Here is a 14,508-nt window from a genome sequence, read left to right as displayed (position 1 = left end):
CAGCCAGAGAGAGGTTACCAGCTAATAAGCAGCAGAGCCAGGATTCAGACCCAGGCATTCTGGCTTCAGAGCTGTGCTCTCAAACACCGCTCTGTTGACAGAAGACCAACGCCTCCAGAAGCCCTGGTGCTTCCTGCTTCAGACTATTTCTTAGCCCGAAAGCTTTCCATCTAAGACCTTCTCAGTGGCATAGAAACTGAAGTCTTCCTCCCAGGGAGAAAATAAATCCAGGAAGTGAGACATCACGATTGTTCATAAAAGTTGCCTCCACTCGCTATTTCCTCTCTCTGTGATCCATGGTGGTAGATGCTTGGGGACAGAAGGAAGGGGATTTTAAAACATAAATGTCAGGAGAAGGAAAATATGTTTTGAGTCTGCCAAGATGGGATCATGAGAGAGAAGGGCTGACCAAGACAGGACCCAAAAATGTGAGGCAAAACAAATGTCTATGAGCTGGAACCTGCGTGCAAGGCCTCATTACTTAGTAATGGTGAAGATTCTGGGGACTCCCATGCTTTACCTACCACTCCTTCCTTCAATCACTCAAGCTATGAGACTTTTCTTCTAGGAAATTAAAAACAAAGAAATGGTCTAAGTTTTCCCCCACACCAGTAATTGTGATTACTGGTTAATTCTGGGTGCCTGCCCTGCTGCATTAGTTCATTTTCTGTTGCTACAATAAACCTGAAGCTGAGTGCAAAGAGGTTTACTTAGCTTACAGTGCGGGAGGTTCAAGAACATGGCAACAGCAACTGTTGGTCTCTGGTGAGGGCCTCCTGGCCTCATTACAACAAGGCAGAGGACATTGCCGTGCACCAGAGGGAGTGATCATATTGTGAGATGTGATGCCAGAGAGCCTCAGGGGGCTGGGCTCACTCTTCTTGTAAGAGTCCACTCTCATAAACTGACCAGGGTCCCAAGAGAACACTGATCCTTTTCAAGGACAGTGTCCTTGGTGACCTCATCACCTTCCACTAGGCTCCATCTCTGAAAGTTTCCACTACTTCAATACCACATGCTGGGGACCAAGCTTCTAGCACATGAGCCTCTGGGGGACAAAACACAGCCAAAGCACAGCACCTGCCCTCAGTGCTTTAGGACATGATCTTGAGGCTTGCTCAACTCAATGCCTCAGAAAACTGAGCACGCAGAAGTTAACAACTTGCCCAGTTCCATGGGCCATGAGGGTGAGAGTATTCAGCACTGCAATACCTGTGGTCAACCCCAATCAACGTGGTTGAGCTAAGACCAACCCAGAAGTGGAGGGGACACAGATATCCTTCTGGGGACAAGGCTGCTCCAAGTCTTCAGCCAAGAAGTGAGGAAATGGAGACAAAGTGACTGGAGGGCAGAGCCTGTGGCCTTTCCAACATAGTCCCTATCCCTCAATGGCATCTCTGGCGCAGAACTGGACTAGAGCCTGCCCCTCCTCAGTCTCATCCGTATCCCCTGCTGTTCCAACTCAGCCCATCAGTGGGCAGACCTCTCAGATTTCCAAGCCTCCTTCCCACCCCCCACACACAACCCACACAGAATAAGAAGAACCTACTTTTGGGGGATCCACTCTACATCAAGCTCCACCAATCTTCACATCCTTCATGTGAGGCAAGCTCTATAATTACCCTCATTCTGGAGATGAAAAGATGGGCTCAGAGAGCTTATTTTCCCAAAGTCACACCACTGGCAAGCAACAAACTGTCATAAAGCTGCTTCCCAAAATGTCAGCTTTTAGTAACAGCACCTGCTCACCTTTTCTCCTTGGTTTTCACCTTATCTCCACTTTCCCCTGACAATGTTGGTAGATACAGTGCATCTATCACCGACTCCATGCCTCCCAGCTGGCTCTACGACTGGGGGTTAAACGTGAGTCAGACAGGACCAGTGCAAAGCCAGTAGTATACAACGCAGGTTCGATCATCTACCAGATGCCTGACCAATGCTCCACCTTGGGATTTGAATTCTTCTATTGACCTAAGAGCCCACTGAAAGCAGCAGCTCAGGCTCCTTGCCATCCCCAGCCTAACGATACCCCATACATTAAGGTCTAGCAACCACCAACAGCACCAAGATCCCTTTGGGATAAGCAATGATGCATGATTTTGCCTGTGAAGACCTGAGAACATCATAATTCAAGAAATGCAGAGGGCAAGCTGTGCAAGATTCCTGAGATAATTGAAATTGACCCATAACTCACCAGCCACCATAAGAAATTCTATCACTTTGCTTCCAGAGCTAGAAATCAAATCAGGGGAACATGATCAGATTGCTAATTTGGAACCTCGGACATGCAATGTCATCTTTAATGACTCTTGGCAAAGGATGCTCATTACAGATCTCAGCTCATCTAAATTAAAACACGAAACCTAAAAATTAAGCAGAACATTCTCAATTTCTCAGGTCCACACGACCACAGGAAAATCCTGCAAGTGGGAATACACATGCTCCTTAGGGTTTTGTTCTGCCTGTAAATATCCGAGGAGGCATCATAAAAGGAGAGCTGGAAGGGGAAAGAACGAGCAAATCTATTGGGTTCTGACTCTCAGGTTTGAGCCATGTGGGTGAAGAGCAATTGTCCATGGTCAATTTGGAATATCATCTCAGGGAAGATTATCTCTCTACTGATGGACGATTTCATCTGTTTTACGAAGTACAGCTCAGATGCCTCTGATACAGAGCAGGCTGCTGGCTTCAAGGCTTCTCTCAGTGCTAAGTGGACCAAAATATGGAACCATCAGTAAGGTGTTCAGGAGCATAAGGTGTCTTAACACAGTGGATTAAAAATTCATCTGTCACCAGCAGTTCTAACCTTCTCACTCCGTGTGGATTTCCTGAAAGTTCAAGGAGTCACTACGCAAACTTCCGGGATGGTTTAAATCTCTCCCCTCTGCCTCTGTGCACCTAGTACTTTGTGTCACCACACGAATGGCTGCCATGGCCCAGCAGAATAATTTGCATCAGCACTTTCCCAGCTGACCAGGACTAAATTCCTCTCCAACCCAAATCCAGAAAGAGAGAATCATTCCCTGTCTGTGGCAAGACATCAAGGAACGGCTGAGAAATGTTAACATAAAGTCATCTGTTGACAGAAATATCACAGTCAAAACTTACTTTCCCTTCACATGCATTCTCCAAGTGAGAGGTTAGAGAATGGGGACCTGACCCACGTCAGGGCTCCGTACCAGATAAGCAACACGAAGCATGGAAAAACTCCTGCTGGGAACAGAGGAGCATCTACAAAGCATGCCGAAGGGGAGACACAATTCTTATTCCTTTTTCAATTAAAAACTGCTTCCAAGCCTTACAGGGTGGACTGTAACTCAGAGTTCATCTCCATTCCTAAGTTCAACTACAATGGTCACTGTGTGTTGTTGTGGATTCATTCTGAAAGGAGGAGCACGGTGGGGGCAAGAGGCGCAGAGTCAACACACAGACCCCAGGAGGGAGTCTGGTGAAAGCGGGTCAGACTTGTTTATTTCAGTTGGTACAGCAGCTTATATAGCTGAGGCAGCCAATCCAGTCAAGGGGCAGTTTATGCCCTAACCAATCACAGCCTGTTGCCAGGCAGGCTCCATTGCCACGTGGTTTCCAGATTCCATTCCTGAGTAACTGACGCTCACTTGCCAGCGGCCATCTTGGCATGACCTTCTCATTCCATCAACTGTGTACAAAGACCCCAGTGCTTCTAAGCATAAACAGAAAACTAGAAAACCCATCAAGAAGCTTGGACAAAACAAACACGCAGGGGAAAACCTACACCCATGAGTGCTGGAGAAGTCAAGACAGGTCACTCCCCAGAAAGATGCTTTCGTTATTTTAGCATGAGCCCGGGCAAGTGCCTCCCTTTGAAACCACGTTATTCCAAGAGGCCACCCCAGCACTTCCTCAGAGCAGCTTTCAGTGTTACTCTCACACTCACGTCTGTCTTAAAACTAACTGGGAGGGAAAAGACAGCATTTCAACAACCCGGAACCTGGCAGACATGAGCTCTCCACCTGTGGTTTATGTAGAACTAAGGATCTTCTTGGACTAAAAGCTTAATTAACTAATTAAAATAAAGATGACCACTCTGAGTGTGAAATGCAGCCAGCTATCTGAATGGCTCTGGGGCCAGCATTATGGCTCAGTGGGTAAAGCACTGCCTGTCATACTGGCATCCCATAAGGCACCACTTCATGATGCTCCACTTCTGATCCAGCTCCCTGCTACTGGCCTGGGAAAAGCAATAGAAGATGGCCCAGGGGCTTGGGCCCCTGCCACCCATGTGGGAGACCTGGAAGAAGCTCCTGGTCCCTGGCTTCAGCCTGGCCCAGCCCAGTCCATTGCAGCCGTCTGGGGGATGAACCAGCAGATGGAAGATCTCTCTTTTTTGTCACTCTTTCAAACAAAAAATAATCATTTAAAAAATAAAAATAAACTGCTTCTTGTGACAGTCAATGGGCTGGTATAATGGAAAAGGAGCCAGGAGCCTGAAGCCAACCTAACATGCTTTCCTGGGAGTCATGGTTTTCCACTAAGCCAACTAATACTACAGAAGCCAGTTAGGAATATGTGCTTCCCAAGAAATCCATTAGCAAGAGTATCCACATGGAGGTGGCAGAGGAACCATACTAGTTCACAAAGCCTTGTGAAATGCCCCATATTGTGCTGGCTCCTGACCCATTAATTCAGAAAAATTACATTTAGAAGGTCAAATGTTGACAGAGTTAAATATGAACTGCTCCTGGCCTTCTAGTTAGATGGAGCTCCTTTGCTAGCATTTTCCAAGCTTGCCATTCAAACAGGGCAACTCATGATATCCGATCAAGAAATTAAGGACAAATCTAAGCAATTACTTGGCATTCCCTGCAATAACCTTTTGAAATGTCTAACCCCAAGAAGCAAAGCAGATACAAGATAGAGAGCCTTAGATGAATTCATCTTCTATAATAAGTTACCAGGAAAAACCAGGATGTTGAATGCTACCCACCTGCTTCTGAATAGCGATGTTAAGCAGAACAATATTCTCTGAACTCTTCCCCTACTTATGCCGTGGATCTTTTAGCTACGGGGATGAGGTATAAGCCTGAATGAGCCAAATGATTACACAATTCTGAGCAGGGCAGGCCTAGCAAGAGGCACATGGGGAACAGACTGTTCTCTAAAACATATGAGATGCTGAGTATCCCTTCTCTAAAACACTTGAGATCAGCAGTGTCTGGGATTTGGGCGTTTTCAGATTTGGGAATATTGGCACAGACCTTACTGGGTCAGGAATCCTAATCTGAAAATCCAGCATCTGTTATGTTCTGAAATCTGAAAAATCCCTGAAGCTGTATCACTTTTGAACTCAAAAATGTCAAGGGTGGGCCTCACAGCAGGTTAAACCTCCACTTGGGACACCTACGCCCCCTAACAGGGTGCCTGGGCCCTGTACTTCTGAACCATCTTCCTGCTAAGGCAGCAGAAGATGGCCCAAGTAACTGGGTTTCTGCTACCCACATGGGAGATCCGGATGGAGTTCCTGGCTCCACCAGCCTGGCTAGGCTCTGGTTGCTGTGGGTATTTGGAAAGTGAACTGACAGATGGAAGATTGATCTCTCTCTTTCCTCTCTTCCTCCCTCCATTACTACTTTAAGTAGAGGAAAATAAACATTTTTTAAGCTTTCAATTCAGATTTTAGACTTTCAGATTAGGCATAGTCAACTTGTTCCTAGAAAGCAAAATTCCAGCAGGCACTAAGCCCCACTGCTGTGCCAGCGCCAGCCCTGAGTCTCGTACATTAGGGCTACAGCTGCAGAAGCAGGCCTGCCACTTGTCATACACTAGAACACTAGCCCACCTGTAAACAACAATCAGAAAGGGTGGGGAGTAGAAGGGGGCTGAGGAATCTTTAGAAACAAAGATTCCAGGCCAAAATCAAGAATATGGGACAAAATCAAGAATAGTAAGAAAACCAAGAAAAATAATCTATTTGTCCATGTGCACTGAGCATAGGAATACGTAAGGTAAGAGCTAACATTCATCAAGTCTGCCATGCGCCAGCTGTTCTCAGTGGAGATGGGTACCACCATTACTAGTATTATTAGCACAGCTGGTATTACTACCATTGAAGTAGAGATAAGAAAACTGGAACTTAGATTTAGTAAAGTGACCCAGATCTAACAACTAGTGACCACACTGGCCTACGCTACTATCCTCAACCAACATTTTTAAACACACAGTCTCACCTATACCGATGTCATTTCCAAAGAGCAGAAAGCAGTAAAACCATCAACATACAGGAGCACATCCCGAGGTAGTATGAAACCACTTTGCACGTAACCCTGCATACGCTGCTACACAGACTTGGCAAGCAACGTCCTGCGTCATCTCTTTCCATAGCCTGGTGGTAATTTTGAGAGATGCAGTCAGCCTGGTGTGCCATCCTGTTGTCAGATGAAGAACTCAGAGGCCCAGATGAGTGCAGGGCAGTGAGGGCTGGCGGCCAAGCTCTGTGAAGCCCACCAAGACAGAGCTCCTCCCACCAGACCCCTCATCAGGAGCCCACCAAGCCCGCGACTGACCTCCACATCCCCGTGAAGCTGAACATGGTGCTCACGCAGCGAGGGAGGGGCGGCGGCACGAGTCCATCTAGGCGCATGAGCAGAGCTGGGACGCCAAAGAGGACCAGGTACTTCACATAGAAGAAGAGCACGTGGGCCAGCGCCAGTCCCCCTGGAAGACAAAGGCACCCATAAGATGCACCCGGAAGAGGCTGAGCAGTCCCCTGGGAGGGAGGTGACACCCCAGAGCTCTACCACCCACTCTACTTCCTGCTCACTGCCCACAGTAAGAACAGTGTCCCACGTTGCTTCAATCCATAAAGCCTTTGGATTAACAACTAGTAAAACTTCCTTTATCATTGTGAGAGCAAACAAGACCTCTTAGCAGCCATGCCTGTTAGGTTACTAGGAAAGAGTGCCTAAAAGCATACACTATATTTTACAACGATTTGAAGTGGAAAATCCTTCCCAAATCCTTTTAAACCCTAACAGCTCACACCCAGGAGGATGGCTTGAGCCCAACAGTCACATCAACAAGTGTTGGTGAAAATGCAGAGAAACCGCTACCATCAGACACAGCGGGTAGGGACGCACGATGGAGCAGCCGCTTTGGTGTGGTGAGTCCTCAGGTGGGTAAACGTGGAGTGACCACAGAAACTTTGTGCGTACCACTGTGGTACATACCCCTGAGAAATGAGAGCATGGCCACACAGGAACCTCGGCCCAGACGGAACCAGCAGCCCTAGTCGTAACAGCAGGAGATGGCAACCAGCCCAAACCAACAGATGAACACACACAAGGGGTATATCCATACAATGGAACCCGATTCCACCGCAAAGAGGAATGAAATACCAAAACATGCTAGTGCACGGGTGACCCCCAAAGCATGGTGCGGAGTGAAAGAAGCCGGTCACAAAAGCTCATACAAGGCCTGACCCCACCCACATGGAGTCAGCACGGGGAAACTCACCCGGACGGAAAGAGCAGCAGCGAGTGCTTAGTGCGGGGAGGGGTGGGAGGGCAAGGGGACACAGAGGGAAGGAATGGTGAGGGACTGGGCTGTTTTTTTTTTTTTTTAAGATTTATTTTGTTTTTATTTGAAAGGCAGAGTGACAGAGACAGGAAGAGATCTTCCATCTGTTGATTCACTCCCCAAATGACTGCAACGGTCAGGACTGGGCCGGGCTGAAGTGAACAACTCCATCTGGTCTCCCTCACGGGTGCAGGGATCCCAGCACTGGGGTCAACTTCTGCTGCTTTCCTCAGACGCAAGAGCAGACAGCTGGATGGGAAGTGGAGCAGCCGGGACTCGAACCAGCGCTCTCCTGTTAGACCTGGCGTAGCAGGCAGAGGCTCAACCCACTGTGCACCACAATGCCGGCCCAGGGCTTGTTTTTTGTTTAAGTGATAAAAATGTTCTTCTAAAATCCACAGATGATGCTGCTTGCATTATTTATAAATAATGCAAAGATTCACTGAACTGTGTGCTTTAAATGGGTGAATCGTGTGGTATGAAAATGCTATCTAATAAAGTTGTTTTTTTTTTTTAAATGAGCAAACAAAAACACCCCATGAGAAGGCCCACTGTTGGGGCAGCCTTACCCCAGTGGGAAGAAAGGAGGGAGTGAGCAGTGGGAGTGGCACAGGGCTTGAGAGGGGGCTATGGCCACCCCACAGGCTTCTGCCTGTCCCCAGGAGCCATGGCTGCAGCTGGGACTTGTGGCACTTTGACTCCCAGCTTCCTTGGACTTCCTGGCTGGCTGCCTCAGCCTCTTCACCCTGTGGGTAGGTGGGTGGAAGGCCCAGGCTCCATGCTGAGTGGGGCCCATCCACACTGGCCTCGGCAGCATGGTGAGGAGGTGAGGTGAGTCTGCAAGAGCAGTCAGTGCCTGCAAGAAGGCCAAAGGCAACCTGGGCAAGCAGCCCAGGAGACACGTTGACCACAGTCGCAGGCTGACCCAAACTGGAGACCACTCCCCCACTGTACAGAGAAATTCTGCAGCAGGTGCCGGTGCCACTGACCAGGTCATCTTCCGGAAAATTCTGAAGGAAATGACCAAGTCTTAAAGAAGTACTAACAGACAACATCACAGGCCAATCTTTTTGATGCAACACAAGGATCTCTGAAAGGAAGTTTGAAAGAGCATGTGTAAGAGCCACAAGAAACACAAAGCCATTTCCTGCACTGACAACTTGGCAATGGCATGTGATGGTTCGAATGTCAAAGTCCTGTGTCCTATAAGAAAACCCCAGGAATCACTGTGGCTTAGTCTCATTCGGGAGTAGACAAACAAGCGCTTCAGACTTTGGAAACCAAACTTACAGTCAAACTTGCTGGGAGGGCAGGGTGTAAATGTTCGGCATTCTTGGATAAGACTGGTAGGCATCAAAAAGAAAGCCACTGTATGTGTGTGTAAGTGTGTGTCTGTGCATACAGATTTTATGTATATACACACACCATTCATCACAAAGTGAGATGTACAAGGGGTCTTTAAAAAGCTCATGAAAACAAGTATTTTTTTTTTAAAAAGCTATGCATGCATTTCAAGCATTCTTCACACCAAAATAAACTTATCTTTGAATTCCATTTCTCCATGGCCATTTTGAAGTGCCCTCCTGTGTGTGATACCATCCTAAAAGCATGGGTAGGGCATGACCTCTCTGAGTGGTGAGGCAGTCAGTTCTACTGGCTGAGAAGGCAATGAACAGAACACAAAAGTAGTCCAATATGGACCACCAGGCACTGCAGAGGAAAATCCAGGAGCCAGGAAGGGCGGCACATGAGCCCAAGTGGCTGATGAGGGGACAACGCTTCCTGAGCGTCAGTGTTCAGCATGGACAACTGCAGGGCGTCAAAGGACCTGTGGGAGACCACCCATGGCTAAGGTCATCCCGAGCAAGCTCTTGGGTACTTGAGGCATCAGAAGCATCTTTTCCCCATTGGCAGGACCTACCAGGTCAGCACAGTGGACTGCTTCCTGTAGGAAGTAACGCCTTTAGAAACAAAGATTATGGGACAAAATCCAGAATAGTAAGAACACCAAGAAAAAGAATCTATTTGTCCATGTGCACTGAGCATAGGAATACGTAAGGTAAGAGTTAGTGAGAGAGACAGACAGACAGAAAGGTCTTCTTTCCGTTGGTTCACTCCCCAAATGGCCGCTGCGGCCAGCACACTGCGCCGATCCGAAGCCAGGAGCCAGGTGCTTCTCCTGGTCTCCCATGGGGTGCAGGGCCCAAGCACTTGGGCCATCCTCTACTGCACTCCCTGGCCACAGCAGAAAGCTGGACTGGAAGAGGAGCAACTGGGACAGAATCCGGTGCCCCAACTGGGACAAAAACCCAGAGTGCCGGTGCCACAGGTGGAGGATTAGCCTAGTGAGCCATGGCGCCGGCCAATGCCTTTACTTTTGACATCATTTTTGTACAGTTGTCATATCTGAGGCTTGGCATTAAAATCCATACCTGAGTCTACATTTTAATGAGTCATCATTGGTATAAAATCTTCGCCATTTGTTAATTTCATATAGAACCAAGCTAAAGACAAGACTGATTTTGTGTAGGTGTTAATATCACACTGCTGCTGAATGTGCTTGAAGGAAACTGGGAGGTTTCCTTCAACCAATATGGGATGACAAGCACAAGAACTCATATTTATTCATATGCAACTAGTGCTCTACCTGCCTGTCACCGGATGTTTCCTATGGATAAGATGCAAAAGACTTAAATTTCTCCTTGAAATTTTAATAACTGTCTCACAAGCTCATAGAAAAAAGATACACCATGATTTCCAAAGCATTATTATTTCTGTGTAATTTTTTCTATTGTGTTTGCACCTGTGGGTTTAACTATTCTGCTTTTTTGCTATTGATTTTCATGATCCCTATTAAAGATTCATGCCTCATCCTTCTTTCCCCTTGACCTTAAAAATTATTCTTTTCCTTCTAAGACTTGGTCTAAGGTTCAGGGGGTACCCTAAGTATTTTGCTACATTCTCTCAGGCTCACAATGGGTAAGAAGGAAACATAAGAATATAAGCTATTCTGATTCAAAGTTATTTGGCTTGCATAAATTGAACTAGCTTTCATTATTTTCAAAGATACAAAACTTGACTATTTTTCAACACTTTAAAAAATTTTGCAGGCATTGTATTTAAAGTTTTCTCAATTTGCTAAAGAACTCTGAATGACTATCTAACCTAGCCCCTTCCCCTTCAGAAGTTCACGTCTTAGTTCATGTATTAGGTGTCCCTTGACATTCATTTGTTCAGCAAGCACGTGCCAAATGTGTGACAGCTGGAATCACTAATTACAGACGATGAGAAACAGCCTAGAGCTCTAATCAGCTGGGACCCAGCCATTGGAAGCCCAGAGTCAGCTTCATTCCAGTCTTATCTGTCCTCCTGTTGGCCACATGGTGTTTTCTTGTGCCTCTCTGCTCCATCCCTCCTGCTCTTCTTGGAAAATTTGCATTTGCCTTTCAGATCCTAGCTCAAATCTGGTCTTGTCTCATTCATCTAAAATACAGCTATGGAGCTGACTCCTTGCCAGGCACTGTGCAATACAGTGGTGAATTAAGAGACATGGTACCCACCCTTAGGGAGAATCACAGTCTTTTAAAAGAGATGGGAAAGACTGCAAATCAGGAGCAAAGACGGGCAGCAACCTGAACACAGCAGCTCGTCGAATAAATATTCTCTGGATACTTTTGTGACAAGCATGATTCCAGGTGCTTGCTCTGCCTCAGTGGCTACTCCTTTTGTGGGGCTCACATCTTAGTGGCGTCAACCAAAAAAGACATACACACACTCAAAATCTGCTTTAATACAAAGTTAGGAAACATGGATTTCCCAACAACAGCTGCGACTGAATCTCCTATCCTATACGCCCTTCTGTGATGTGACCTTGTCATTTCCCCAGTAAGGACCAATACATATAGAATAAATGAAGCTGTTGCAAGTACAAGTGTAACCTGTCATTGGCCTGACACATGTTGCTTCTTGGAATGCTCTCTCTTGGGACACTTCCTCTTGGGACCCAACAGTCATTCTGCAAGAAGTCACGTGCTCTAGTGCCCATCAGGAGCTGAGCTCCTCTCCGACAGCAGGCCTCAATGTCAGGCCTCTGCGGAGCCATCGAGGCCACTCTGCCACGCTGGGCCTTTGGGAGAATGCAGCCCCGGTGACATCTGACTGTGACTCTAGGAGGGACGCCAAACAATAACGACCCAGCAGAGTACAACCAACAGCCCAGCAGGAGATAGGAAATGACAGTGTTAGCCAGCAAGTTCGGGAATGGTTGGTTATTCATCAGTAGCCAACGAGGACAGAAATCAGTGAAGTCAATGGACAAAGCCAAAGTTTAGAGCAGAGAAAAGGAGATGCTGTGGCTTCAGTGTCTCCCCAGAGGCTCACATGTCACCAGCTGTCCCCAGGGTGGCAGTACTGGGAGGTGGTGAGGACTTTACAAGGTGCGGCCTTTGGGGACGTCCTTAAGTCTCAGGGGCACAATCCTCAGAAGGGGATACTGGTCTCCTGGAGTGCATTCTTGAGAGAGCAGGTTTTTTTTTTTTTTTTTTTTTTTTTTAAAGCCTGAGCCTGGCCCATACCCTCTGTTCTTGCCGGCTCAAGATGTGAACCCTGGGTTCCTCGTGTGCTCCTGCCACTGTGTGATAATGTAATAGAGCTAAGAGGGCCCACCAGGACAGCGCTCATACAGATGTCATTGAGCTCAGTGAGTCTTCTCTCCATAAATAGCCCGTGTTCAGTATTTCATTATATAGTGAAACAAAGCTAACACAGGAGCTCAGATGTGCTGAGGCAGCAGATGTGGGCATTAAAAATGTGAAGGGGATGAGGGGTCAGATGGACAGCCACCCTGCTCCCTCTCGGACTCATCTCATGCTTTCTTCTTAATGACCTGGTCAGTGATCACCACATCAGACCACAGTTGTACACATGTGGCCTTAGCCTACTGGACCACGAACACCTTAAGCTATGGCATTGCATCTTCTACCTCTTGTACTCCCAGCACCTAACATCTGGAGGAGAGTTGATCCTTGAAACGTAACTGGATTAATGATTCTTTTAAGACTAGCAGTAGGGGCCAGCGCTGTGGCACAGTGGGTAAAGCCACCACCTGCAGTGCTGGCATCCCATGTGGGCACCAATTCGAGTCCCAGCTGTTCCACTTCCAATCCAGCTCTCCGCTTTGGCCTGGGAAAGCAGTAGAAGATGGCTCAAGTCCTTGGGCCCCTGCACCCACATGGGAAACCTGGAAGAAGCTCCTGGTTCCTGGCTTTGGATCGGGTCCAGCCATTGTGGTCAATTGGGGAGTGAACCAGCAGATGCAAGACACGTCCCCCTACCCTTTCTCTCTCTCTGCCTCTCCTTCTCTGTCAAAGCCAAAATTAACATTTGGGACTGCATCAAACTGAGAAGTTTCTGTACTGCAAAAGAAATAGGAAAGTGAAGAGGCAACCGACAGAATGGGAAAAAATATTTGCAAACTATGCAACAGATAAAAGGTTAATAACCCGAATCTACAAAGAGATCAAGAAACTCCATAACAACAAAAAAACCCACTCAAGAGATGGGCCAAGGACCTAAATAGACATTTTTTGAAAGAGGAAATCCAAATGGCCAACACACATAAAAAAAATGTTCAGGATCACTAGCAATCAGAGAAATGTAAATCAAAACCACAATGAGGTTTCACCTCACCCCGGTTAGAATGGCTCACATTCAGAAATGTACCAACAATAGATGCTGACAAGGATGTGGGGAAAAAGGGACACTAACCCACTGTTGGTGGGAATGCAAACTGGTAAAGCCATTATGGACATCAGTCTGGGATTCCTTAGAAACCTGAATATAACCCTACCATACAACCCAACCATCCCACTACTTGGAATTTACCCAAAGGAAATTAAATTGGCTAACAAAAAAGAAGTCTGCACCTTAATGTTTATTGCAGCTCAATTCACAATAGCTAAGACCTGGAACCAACCCAAATGCCCATCAACAGTAGACTGGATAAAGAAATTATGGGACATGTACTCTATAGAATACTATACAGCAGTCAAAAACAATGAAATCTGGTCATTTGCAACAAACTGGAGGAATTTTGAACACATCATGCTGAGTGAAATAAGCAAGTCACAAAGGGGCAAATATCATATGTTCTCCCTGATCGGTGACAACCGAGCACCAAAAAGGAAACCTGGTGAAGTAAAATGGACACTATGAGAAACAGTGACTTGATCAGCCCTTGTCCTGACTGTTGATGAACAACTTAACACTTTATCCCTTTTAGTATTTTTTTTGTTCTACTTAATACTATTGGTTGAACTCTGTAATTAACACACAATTATTCTTAGTTGTTTAAATTTAACTGAAAAGTGATCTCTGTTAAATATAAGAATGGGAATAAGAGAGGGAGGAGATGTACAATTTGGGATATGCTCAAGCTGACTTGCCCCAAATGGTAGAGTTAGAAATGTGCCAGGGGATTCCAATACAATCCCATCAAGGTAGCATGTACCAATGCCATCTCACTAGTCCAAGTGATCAATTTCAGTTCACAATTGATCATACTGATAGGTCTAAGAGTCAAAGGGATCATATAAACAAGACTAGTGTTTTCTAATACTACCTGATATAATTAAAAAGCGAGAGAACGATCCAACACGGGAAGCGGGATACACAGCAGACTCATAGAATGGCAGATGTTCTAAACAGCACTCTGGCCTCAGAATCAGCCCTTAAGGCATTCAAATCTGGCTGAAGAGCCCATAAGAGTATTTTAGGCATGGAAAGCCAAGACACTCTGGCAAAAAAAATAAAAAGTGACCTAAATGAAAGATCTCTGTGAGTGAGATCCCAGTAGAAAGAACGGGCCATCAAAGAAGGAGGTACCTTTCTCTAAAGGGAGGAGAGAACTTCCATTTTGACTATGACCTTGTCTAAATAAGATCAGAGTTGGCGAAC

At 46.5% G+C, this 14,508-nt stretch overlaps 1 protein-coding gene across 8 annotated transcripts in view; it reads right to left on the bottom strand.

Moving 5' to 3' along the window:
* HHAT (hedgehog acyltransferase) overlaps positions 1 to 14,508 on the bottom strand; it is a 305,572-nt gene that overhangs the window by 173,007 nt on the left and 118,057 nt on the right. For all 8 annotated transcript variants that reach the window (XM_008268452.4, XM_008268451.4, XM_051821308.2 and 5 more), the window contains one exon: positions 6,543 to 6,693. In XM_008268452.4, coding sequence (XP_008266674.2) covers positions 6,543 to 6,693 — 151 coding nt within the window. The remainder of the gene's footprint in view (positions 1 to 6,542; positions 6,694 to 14,508) is intronic.

Source organism: Oryctolagus cuniculus, chromosome 13 (genome assembly GCF_964237555.1).
Source record: "Oryctolagus cuniculus chromosome 13, mOryCun1.1, whole genome shotgun sequence".
NCBI lineage: Eukaryota > Metazoa > Chordata > Mammalia > Lagomorpha > Leporidae > Oryctolagus > Oryctolagus cuniculus.
Note: the sequence above shows the minus strand (reverse complement) of the source record. Positions and strands in the feature narration are given on the sequence as shown.